Genomic DNA, 12,516 nt, shown 5'->3' with positions numbered 1-12,516 from the left:
ATATATTGCTCACGTCGGAAAGCATCAAGTTCACGTCTCATTTCTTTCAACCTTAATTCCCGAGTTTTTTTTGTGTCCTTCATTTTTTCTATGTTGATCTTATAATCGGCAATACTGTAATCAAGTTCATCAAATTCGACTTCATATTTTTGGGACATAATACCCAGATATTTCTTGCATTCCTATATATGTGAAAAGAGCAATTTTAGATATATGAGTGAGAGAACTTAAATTTTGTATATTTTTTTTTAGAAAAGTTTTAGATAAGAAAAGTTTAGGCTTGTTAAATCACATTGTACGGAAATAATAATGAATTGTTATAAGTTTTTTTTTTGTTTTAACCTTTTAAGAAATCTGAAAAAGGATTTTTTCTCAAAATATGTAACAAAACATATTAGTTGCTAAGAAAAATTAATAGTAATAGACCCACTTCAGACTGCAAATAATATGCATCCATTATGTTCGCATGACACATTGTTCTATCCATCCGATCCTGTTTATATTTTTCAATTGCTGTTTTAATGTCCCTTTCAGTTTTATAGAATTCGTATTCAGCTAGTTCAGCTTGTGCATATACGTCCAGTATTTCCACTCTTAATTCGATAGGATTCACAGCTAATAACGATAATTAGTTATATAATTAATATTATTAAAAACAATTAAATTTACCCTCAAAATTGAATAGTTTAAGATAAAGTCTTTTCTTTAACGCGTCAGTTTCCCTATTTTCTTGAAAAATGGACCGAGCTAGGTAATTATCATCCAACTGTTTGGCTTCAGAAGAATTCTTGACAACTTCTTCGTTCAGAGTTTCTGTTATACTAAGAAGACTGTAAGCCGCTCTAAAAGTACAGGTTTTTAATATTTAACTAAATCATAAGTAATAAATCCTTTACTTTATAAATTCAAGTCCCTCCTCATAGTTTTCCGATTCACCTAAATTTGACAAAAACAAAAAATAACGCACTGCCTCTTCCATATCAAATCTGAATTTAACTACATTTAAGAAAGCTGGTGCCACATTCATTTCCAACAGTTCTAACCATACAGCATTATCATTTCGGCGTATAGAATACTCTTCAGGGCCCCAGCTAAACAAAAAATTTGGATTTTCGGCTTCGGCAACTAAAGGATTATGAATCATTATCTTGTAAGCGAACTTTATTTTACTAAGAAATTCGTTTCGAACTATTATGAATCCCATTTCCGCTAAATATTTAAAAGGACGAATTAAGTCAATGTACAAATCTTCATCCGACAGAGATACAAGCTCCACTTCGAGATCTGCTCGAGCTTCTAATATCGGCTTTTGTTTATTTGGATCTATTACTGGAATAATCGATTCACAAACACAACTGCATGGTGGAATCTCCGGTATAACAGGTGTGCATAGTAAAGGTGTCTTGTTAGTTGAAATCATGACTTTCTTTTCCTTTTTTGGGGTTTTTGGAACAAGTTTAATAGTTTCAGGAATTGGGTCAGGAGCAGTTTCATGGTCTTCAGAGCGATCAAGTATTACAATTTTCTGAACCTTCTCGTACTTATCATTTGCTTCTGATACGTCGCTTTTCTCAGAAGTGCCAGTTTCTTGAGATTTATCTAAAATATCGCTCACAACTATTTCAGCCATTTTATTTTAAAGCAGATTAACTTAGTTAAAAAAATATATTTTACATATGAAAACAATCTGAAATTAAGAAACTTTATACGAAAATTCTAGATAACTTTGATTTTTCAAAGAATTTAATTTCAAGAATTTTTATTTTAATAAAGCAAAACTTGAGTATGAAGTTTGATTAAATCAATATATTCGGCTCCTTAAATAAAGATTTGTATATATTTGAATATAATTGTCAATACTCTAAGAAATATAGAGAGTGATATAAGCTTATGAAATTCTTAAAATATGATCTCAAAAATACTGCTTCCGTTTTCTTCTAATAAATTTAAGACACTACTTTTTAGCTGACTTCGTATGGCTCTCTTAACAGAGGTGTGGTCTTATTAATATACACACATAGGTATAGTCTATATAGTCATTCCCATACGTATATACTTTAGACATGTGTCCTTCTTCGGCATACGTGTATATATTCAATGTTTTGTTTCTACTTCTCATTCTGTATAATGACAAAGCATATCCTTAAATGTTGTCATATATATTCCGTTATCATCGGCATAAGCACGGATGTCACACAATAATGGATATTAAGACCAACATATGTTCACCACCATAAATACTATTTTAATTAATATCTGTCAAATCTTTATGTATATAATATATTTATATATATATATATATATATAATTATATTATATATATAATATATATATATATATATCAGAGACAGAGCTTTAAAATTATTCACTAAAGTTAAAACGCTACTTAACCCCGTCCTAACAATCCTCAAGTCCACTTCTGGATTCTCATGAAGGTATGCTGATTTAAGATCCGTCATCAACTAAAAGACAAATAAATGATATGATTTCTTAGCCTAGTTAAAGCCTAGTGTGGGATAGTGATAAGCCCCCCAGCCATTACAGAGTAAAAGTGCGTAATATCACTAACTCAAGAACAAGAAGAAGAAGAAGAAGATCTGTAATCGATTTCTTGCACTCATATTAAATATTTTAAAATAATGTTACTATTTAAGATCTTTTAATGTTAAATAGTTTAGACTAAATTTATGCTAACTACAATAAAAAAGTTGTTCGTAAGATCTTTGATTCTCTGCAAGTCTGCAAGTTGCCGACGACGAAGTTAAGGGAGCACTAATCGAACTTAATGTACGATATTGTAGAAGGCGCGCATACAGAAGAGGCGCATAAAGAAACGTGCTGCGCCTTCTCAAAACCATTACCGGGTTTTAAAGTCGTTTAACCATTACCGGAATTTTAAAGTCGTTTAATTAATTATGTTAAGTACAATATTATTATTCAAATTATTCAAACCCTCAGTTTCAATAATTACTTAGTTGTAAGCCATTACATATGTGAATCGTACTTTGCCGCTTCAAGTAGTCTCCGCCAGTCAGCCCAATCAGTTAATTGCTGTCGCAAGTTTTTAGTACTTGCGACTCTCAAGTCGTTAGTCATGTGGTTTTTCCACCGAAGATGCAGATGTCCTCTATCACATTTTCTACTTGCTGGAACCAAACGAAATACTTTTCTAGTCAGAGCATTTTCTTCCATTCGTACGACATAATCAAGCCAGCGAAACCTTGGTTATGCGGTATAGCTCATTCGATACGCAAGTGACCATAGATCTTCCGAAAATTTTTTCTCTCGAATTCTCCTAACGTCTTCTCATCACTATTGGTAATTATTCAAGCTTCTGCACTATACAGCAGGATAGGCATTATAAGAGATTTGTAGAGCGTGTTTTTTGTTTGTCGAGAGAAGGCTTTCTTTCTTGCTTATTTAACCCGAAGTAAAATCTATTGGTAAAAGTGATTCTTCGTTGACTCCTAGGCTGACATCATTTATGGTGTTTATGCTGGTTCCCAAATAAACAAAATCTTTCACAATTTTGAGCTTATAATCGTCAGCAGTGACGTGGGTCCATTCCTTAATTTTTGTTTTAATTTCCTGTTTACGTAAAAATGAAAGCGTAGTGCAGTCAAAGAAACGTTCCTGATAATTGATATGTGATGGTTTCCCGTTCATAACATTCACAATTTAAAGTATTAAACTATTGTATCAGCTTTTGATGTTATCCTGTGATTTTTGCCATGATATATATTATTATTATTTTTATTTTATTCACACTTCCAAGTACATTACTAATTAATTTCATTTTTGACTTCATTCTTTAATTTTTACTATATTTTCCTATTTATTGTAAAACAAATATTTAAAGCAATCCAATAAAAGTTACTGTATAATTGATATGTGGAATTTCTATTTTCATATCATCCTTAATGAAGTGCATAAGAAAAGAACCCGTCAGCTACTTCAACTAAGACGGAACCTGCTCAGCACTACGGTATCTGTGCTGACGGGACACTGCGTAATAGGAAGGCATGCTATGAGACTGGGTCTCCCCTTTAACGACTTTTGTCGAGGCTGTGGCTCTGAGGATGAGGAGGAGACTGTACTCCATCTCATGTGTCAGTGCCCTTCCCTAGCCAGAAGAAGATTAAAAATCCTTGGATCTCCTTTTCTAACTGACCTGACTGAGTTGTCATCCTGTAATGTTAGGGACCTAGCCAAGTTCATAGAACTGTCAGGTTGGTTTTCCTTTGCATAATGGGGGATTCGTTACCTTTCTTTCGGCGTTAAATGTATACTGATTAAAATCTATATACAAATAACGTAACTCCTGTGGTACCACAACGGGCCTTTATTTGTGCTTAAGTGGGCTTTTTGGGATACAAGGCCGCCACTCCAACCTATACCTATACCTAATGAAGTGCATATCAAAGTTGCCTCTGACTTTTCATATCATTCTTGAATAATTGCTTTATATATTTATTTATCTCAATTTAAATAATAAATGCATTCAATTAAAGATTTCGGATCATTGATATTTGGTATTATACTTCCCGTATCGTCCACACTTCCAACCACTCTTAACATAACATGTAAAATTTTTATCTGACACTATCCTCTTTCACAAACTCTTTGTATCATCTAACTCCCACAAAAAGTACCGATTTAGTAATTATCTCAAAGCCATTTCGTCTCGAATAAATTTTTGAAATAATTGCAGCGTGAGTTCATTGAGTTCAACTGACGGGAATTAAATTTTGCATTTCGGTGATAATATCACAGCTCACCAAAACGTGTTAGGCACATTAAGCTGGAGCATAGGAAGGGAAGTAATAGTGTACCGAGGCTATAGCTAAAATGTTGATATTTAAATCTGTTAGTAAGAATATATTTGTATGTTTGACTGGCAAAAAGTGAAGACTTTGTAGGAGCTGCGCCCAAGAAGGCAAAGGCTGGGCAAAAACTGCACATTTTTGATTTGCAATTTCAAGTGCTTAACTGCATTCCACTTGCATCAGAAGCAGTGGCAGTGGCAGTGGCAGTAGCTGTGGCTGTAGCTGTAGCTGTGGCAAGGGCATTGAGAGAATGCAGCGAACACAGGTCACTGATTCAAAATTTTAAGTAATAAATTTTATGCAATGCTGGACGCGCCAAACATAAGCTTCATAACTTTCGAACGTGCACAAGCAGACTTTTCATCCAATCTATGCTGTTGAAATTTTTTCTATATTCCAAACTGTTTTAACCGTACACCGAAAAAGTTAATCTTTTTTTATTTCTTGTCTTTCGTTGGCTTTTTCGAATATTTCTTTCTGTTAATGTTTTTTTTTTGTTTTTTTTTTTTTTAATACATTATATATACATATATTTATATATCTGTATATACATATTTTTGGTAACATTTTGGCGAAATTTTTAGTTGTACGCAGGCAAATACCACCGACCGACCACCAATCGTGTTACAAAACTCGGATTAAATTTTAACTCACATATGCATAAATTATTTTAGTAGCTTCCTGTGCTGCCAGATTTTTATTACAATATATCCTACTACTTTTGTTATAAATATATACACAGTAGATATGTCTGGATATGGATGCATGTGTGCATGCATGCAGTGCTTCTGGAATTCTTGCGCGCTCGCCGCCTCACACCGCCTCACACTGACGAGGCGGCCAGTTGGCTGTTGGGCTGTTGGGCTGCCGGGCTGCCTAGTTTGGCCGCCCGCTCGACTAACTGCATGCCGCCTGTTTGCTTTCTGCCCTGCTTATATATTGAAGTTGTATTTTCGGTTTTAACTTCTGCTGTTTTTACGTTTTTACTGGGACTTGGTATGCGGATTGTTGCAGCACTCATACTTGGCCACAAACAATGCAGTGGTTTGCGATGGCGAAGTAACAGTGGAATGCGGCGATAAAAATCACATCGCACACAGCTTGATAGCGTGAAATTGAGTTTAAGTGCAAAATAAATAAATATTGTCAAAAAAGAACAAAACCTGCATCAAAAGAGCAAAGTGACGGTACGAGCGTTGCATTGTGGTCTGGGTTGTACTGTGCGTGGGTTCACACTACTCCAACCAAATTGAAAGTTTCACTTCCACTTCCTGTTTTTGCTTTCGTATTTGGTTTTGTTTTCATTGCACACACCAAAAATGAGTAATACACAATTTTTTTTGAGATAATTATCTTGTAATATTAATTATAAAAGAACTTTGTCTAATGTGTAATATTAGAAGTAAACCGGTACTAGTTCAAGCACTTGCCATATGTAACTTCATTCCACTCTAATCTCCTGATAAGGTTTATCTCAGCTTAGCCCTCGCGATGAACTATTCCAACTTAATTTCAGTATATCTATTAAAATGACCAAACAATCGGGGATGTTTATTCCATTCTGATATATAATAAATGGCAGCTTAAAGTGAATGTTGTACTGATATTCTGTGGCACCAAAGCTAATTGCAATAAATATTCTTTCCTTAATCAAATAAAGTACAAGTACTTTAAAATATATATAATGGGACCTCCCTTCAAATATCTAAAATAAGATCTAATGTTATAGTACATAAAAGTTTTTGCCTCTGTTATAATTAATCGCCGTGATTAACTATCCCAACTTATTTAGAATACATCGTTCAAAGCACATCCATAAGTAATCGGGGATGGGTGTTCAACTTTGACAAATGGGAACCAAATGTGAATGCAGTGCTGATATACGAAGATAACAAAGAGTATTTTATTAGGTCCCTGCAAGGACCTAAGATAAAAGTTAAGAGTAATATAAGAATGCTATAAAAATATATGTATACTATATATTTATACGATAAATAATAGTTTTTGCTCATTACCATGACCTTATCCTCTTCGAAGGAAGCAATTTGATCATCGACTCCAACTCAGCCAACGTGTGGCTTCTGAAATTATGTACAACATAATATATATCTAATTCCTGTTGAGAAATTAAAAGATAATTAAATTATAATAAAATAAATAGAATAAAATATGAATTAAAACAATTATAAATTTTGCACTCCTTTAGTAGAGATTTATATAAAGTCAGTAAAAATAAATAAATACAAAATTTTAATTCCTCAAATAAAAAAATTAAAAGTCTTAATAAATACAAACATTAAATTAATCAATAAATATTATTTAATTCTAATTAAAACTAATAATTAGTAATAATCATTTTATTTATTAAAAACAGTGCAACATTTAAAATTAACATTAAAAAGTACGCTGGCTCCGATCTTCAAATTTGGCAGGGCATGAAGTCTATTCCTAGTACTTGAAGTCTCAAAAAAACTATTTACGAATAAATAAATACATGAAGTATTTTCACGACCACTGATGATAGGTATTTGGCAATACTCGAAACAGCTGTATGGTTAGCCAAAAATGCAATTAATTCAAATAATATAAAAATGAATTTTTGTTGTTGTAGTTCACTACATTTCGAAGACCTTTTTATGAAAAACTAAAAAAATTTTCAAATTTTTAGTTTAGTAAAACTCTGGTGTTAGATATCATCAAATATCCATCACATTTGGCCTTTGTTGAATTATTTCGAATAATCAAAAAATTAGATTGTTCGAAAAGTAGTTAAAATAAGAAACAAAGTTTTTTCAACACTTTACGAAGATCTCCTGACTAGAACACATACATTTTTCATTCACTTTTCATAAATAGTTTGAGCAACCAGAGATGTTATACGAGTGCTGTCTTTTAAGTATTTCGCCTAGCAATGAAAACACTGTGGCTCATCAGTGAAAATGATTTTATTGTTTTTCGAAGTGTTCTCCAATGATTAACACACTTTTGCAATCAACTAAACCAATTTTCGAAACAATTATGCCACTCTGAAGTTGGTATCTCCAAAATCAAAATTTCGAATGTCTCAATGTCCTATTTGGAAGTAGAAAACGCTTGCCACGTATTTTTATCTTAATGTCTGGGAACACAAAAGAAATCAAGTCGGGCTTCTAAGATGGATGAGCCATCGATTAATTCAATATATTTTATTATTTTATTCTTATTAATTTTAGTATGTGAACAGTAAAAATGACATTAATCTTTTATTTTATTGAAGACTGTAATTCACGCTTGATCTAAATAAAAGCCGCTTCATTTAAAATTCATATAGAATTTTATTTTTATTTTTTAGTCAAAAGGTTAAAATAATTGCAAAGACAAAAAACTTTTAAATCTTAACTTCCTAATTTTAAATTTAAATTAGTTTTAACCTAAAATAATTGTGCTTCTTTTTCAAACATTAAAATGTCATTAAAGTTGACGAGGCTATATTTAGTAATACCTCGATCAAAAAATGTGTGAAAGACAACATCTTTCCTAGTCAATCGATCAGCCAGGTCATCATCTGAAAATTTAAAGCGCATAAGAATAATTCTTTATTCATATTTAAAATTCAAAACATTTTTTACCTTGGGGACGATAATCAGTTAGTATGTAGACATATTTATCATGACAATCCCTTACCATATACTTATTAGCGAAGGATAGATCAACAACAGCTGGTAGAATGATACGTTTACGTAAAAACAACACTTTACCCTGCGGTATAGGAAAAATGTTTTCCTTCCTCTGCATAGACAACAACACTTCTTGCGCATCCATGGTAATATTACGCTTAAGTCTCTCGATGAAACATCGTTGGTTTTCATAGTCCACAATTACGGTGTGATTTTTTCTGAAGTCGTGATAAATTTGAGTAGATAGATTACCACTGATATCATAAACATTTATAACTGCTTGGACTCCCATACTAGCAGTTATATTAAATTGGATTTCTTCACGTAAGTAATATTCATAGGGATCAATTAAAGCATCAATTAAAGTTTCAATATATTGTGACGCTGTAACTGTCTTCCAGGTGGAGTTGAAATCATCTGTTTGACTTAACATGTACGGAATTGATCCCGTATAATTGTCATGGATGGGAATAGCACACAGAGCAAGATAATATATATTATCATGCTTGTGATTAACCTTCAAATAAAATATGGAAGCGAGAAAAGAACCTGTCATTAGGGCAGCAAGAATAATAAATGTAGTCATAAAAATCTTTGCACGAAATCCGCTTGGTTGCTTATAGTATAATTCCTCGTGGCACAATTCATATGCATCACACCACTCTTGCTCATGTCCTTGGAGTAAACTATAGCAAGTGTTTGCCATACTAGTTGCGATCCTGTATTGTATTTATCCCAGAAGAATAAAATAGCAAAAAATTTAATCCGTTATTGAATTCTTCCAAACTTATTAAAATATACAAAATCTCACAATTTTCGAGGAGAAAAAAAATTAAACTGACTTGATACAAAAATTTATATTCATGTTTTTATTATCGAAGTTAAAAAACAAAAAAAACATAGCCAACTAATATATCTCGTTTGCTTAATTTACAATAATTCATGATTTATGATCCGTAATCAAATAAATTAAATATAATAACTAACAACAGTCTGTTGAACAGTCTGACACTCTATCAAGATTATGACTTGACTTGACTTAATTAACTAAACTGGCCGTTACAGAAGTGAGTCTTCTTTGACCGTGTCCAGTATTCTTTGCCAGTCAATCCAGTGAGGGACTTGCTATCGCCAATTGGTGGTACTGAGTGACTTCATTCAAATCCTTGTTCACCATCACATGAAGTGAACGTCCATCATTTCTCTTTCTTCTAGAACGTATCAAATTAAGCGCCTTCCTATCGGAAGCACTTTTTTCTATTCAAACGATATGATCAAGTCAGCGAATCCACTAAATTTTTATGCGCTTTACATTAATTTCGCGGTATAGCTCATGCCACTTAACATTCCATATAATTTAATACTCATCGCCAACGCGTAAGGAACCATAAATCATAAATCAAGAATCATGAATTTTACCCTTTATAACTGTTTACGTATAATCATCCATTTCATTGTAGTTGGTGTATATTTGGGCACATACACTGCAACAGTTATTTTATTATCTCATTGTAACTACTATTGACATATACACCAATTAAGCACCATGACAATATATCATAGAAGTAGACTAAATAAAGCAATACTTTACATCTACTCATAGTTTATAAAGCCCATTTTATACAACTACCTACTAACAGAATATGAAGATAGAAGCCTGCCTGAATGCCTTATAAGAAAATATGTACCATTACACATAGGAAGACGTCGATTGAAACGGTAAAGTGAGTAAAACTGTCTGCGAATAATTAAATATAAGAATTATTTTCAAGACCACTGATGATGGGTTTTTTCGATTTTGATCCTAACGATTAATAACTAGTTGCCGGTAGTTATCAATGCGTAAAATTGATTGAACTTCAATGCATACAGCACCACCAAACATCAGGGCATGGTAAAAGACTTTCAAAATGTAACTAACATTAGATGAAGACAACTTTAGTTACCAATTGAATCTATTGGAATCTATTACAGAATCTATTGGCAGGTATTTTTAGCTAATTTATTAATTTCTTAGTTAATTTGTAATCTAAAAAAACTACTTTATTTTCTCTGCATTTATTGTGGAAAACATTTATTAATCAGAAAAGTTACACAGATTGTTTGCCAACTTGTCTTTCCATAGAAAACGCTGATGTTCTACCCCACGTCTTTATGGATGACTCTCTTTAAATCATTCACTTGACACTATCAAGCTTAAGATGCCGCTGAACCATAATACTTTTAACTATATCAGTATTACGGTATAGCTTATACAGCTCATCGCTTGATCTAACACCATTGAAAATTCTGTCATTATAATACGAATCTGTAGCTGTTTGAATTTTCATTTCCAACATTGAATTGAAGATGTCATACGCTAAAGATGTCACCAGCTTGAGACCTCATTTGATATGGAATGAGTTAGGAAAGTTTCTCATAACTTTAACAAAACTGGTGATAGTGCTAATATAATTTACACTAGGTTTACTGAAATACCAATTTCAGATATAATCACAGAAAGAGTTTTTTTAGTCATTTTATTAAAAGTAGCCTTAAAGTAGATAAGATTTATTTTTCTTATATTTCTTTCGAGAATATGACGCACTGCGAATATCTGATCAATTATTTTAATTGGTACAATTGAAGTACGTTGGACAGTACCTTATGTACTATATTTTTTTGCGACAGGCAAATAGTGAGTGTACCATTACTATCTCAGTAGCCAGGTCAAGAGCTACTTGGCCCATCTATTCCAAATATAGAACCTCTGACTTAATCTGTAGAAAAAAATCTGAGGTTTCTAAGCTAATATCTGTCTTTACGGGTCACTGGTCCATAGGACGCCATGGAGCTAGACTTGGCCTTAATAGACTTCATCTATTATTCTCTAATACAAAATATGGATCATACAATACTGTTTCAAATAGATTGCAAAAATATTTAAAAAATTATATCATTTTGTTTGTTCTCTAATGAGTGGACTTGACCTATTCCTTATTATTATTGAATATGAATTGCAAAAAAGATTTTCTGTGTTCCAACCCAAAAACTAAAAGGACTTATTTAATTAGACTAAATTTTTCCGCTCTAAAATTCGTGTCTACATTATATCGCATAATTCGATTTTCCAATGTTTTGGTACTTACAAATAGAGAGATTGAAAGTAGGGCATCGCTACTCTGTATATTAGAAACGAGCATGTCTTCTATGGTAATTTGATCATCGCAGGAAATACCAGAAAATACCAGAAAACAGCAGAAACCACACACAAAGTGCTTAGTTCCACCAGTGTAAATTTCTTGGGGGTATTAAACGCATTTGTGCTAAATGTTGAACTTTCCACATTACTTTTTCTAATAAAACCGAGTAAGCCACCAGGTTGAGCATTACAGTTGATTTCGCACACGGACTCGACTCGCTGCTGAAGAGTTTCAATAAACTGACAAGTATTTTGAGTTATATTAGCGGTGTTGCAGAAATCTGAAAGTTTTGACAACACTGCACTCATTACGACATGTGACGGTACGAGAACGAATCGAGTGAAAAGCAAATTATGCATTTGAAGCATTTGAAGCATTGCCGCTGGCATTAATTCCGTTTACTTGGTTAACAACTTAACAACTGAGCAACGAAAACAAAACAATTTGCATCGCATGTCTGGTACTTAATTAAAATAAAACTCTGTGGCAGAGGAAGAGTATAACTATGAGTTCGACTGAAACACATACGAGTATGCAAAAGTTTAATATAACAGCTGTCAGCATATGGAACAAGTAAATCAGTCAAATTGATGCAAACATGCAAATAAATACGAACTTTTTTCCTTTGTTTCATAAAAAATGTAAAAATTCACTTCAAGTTAATGCACTTTTAGTTTCCCTGTGATAATGCAGGAAAATAAAAAAAAAAAATAAAATTTTCCACAACATTGAAACGCTTATATGTAGCATAACTGTATATGTCAATACCGCAGAAGTCACTGAAGTGACATTCCGAGAAGTTTTCTTAACGGCAACAATAATTATCTCTTATAGAAATACACAACAAAACCA

At 32.6% G+C, this 12,516-nt stretch overlaps 2 protein-coding genes across 2 annotated transcripts in view; both read right to left on the bottom strand.

The window, feature by feature from the left end:
- LOC119688352 overlaps positions 1-1,715 on the bottom strand; it is a 5,064-nt gene extending 3,349 nt beyond the window's left edge. Inside the window, exons 1-4 of the mRNA XM_038103030.1 lie at positions 897-1,715; positions 670-842; positions 431-615; positions 10-182 (exon numbers count right to left, since the gene is read on the bottom strand). Of these exons, the coding sequence (XP_037958958.1) occupies positions 10-182; positions 431-615; positions 670-842; positions 897-1,630 (1,265 nt within the window). The 5' untranslated portion in view covers positions 1,631-1,715. The remainder of the gene's footprint in view (positions 1-9; positions 183-430; positions 616-669; positions 843-896) is intronic.
- Positions 1,716-8,193: 6,478 nt separating this feature from the next.
- Positions 8,194-9,253, bottom strand: LOC119688350. Its single transcript, XM_038103029.1, has 3 exons — positions 8,435-9,253; positions 8,252-8,370; positions 8,194-8,208 (listed from the first exon to the last, which is right to left on the bottom strand). The coding sequence occupies exons 1-3, from the start codon at positions 9,186-9,188 to the stop codon at positions 8,194-8,196; spliced, it is 888 nt and encodes a 295-aa protein (XP_037958957.1). The 5' UTR covers positions 9,189-9,253.
- Positions 9,254-12,516: the final 3,263 nt, after the last annotated feature.

This window comes from Teleopsis dalmanni, chromosome X, assembly GCF_002237135.1.
Source record: "Teleopsis dalmanni isolate 2A chromosome X, ASM223713v2, whole genome shotgun sequence".
Taxonomy (NCBI): Eukaryota; Metazoa; Arthropoda; class Insecta; order Diptera; family Diopsidae; genus Teleopsis; species Teleopsis dalmanni.
This window is presented reverse-complemented; position numbering and strand designations above follow the sequence as displayed.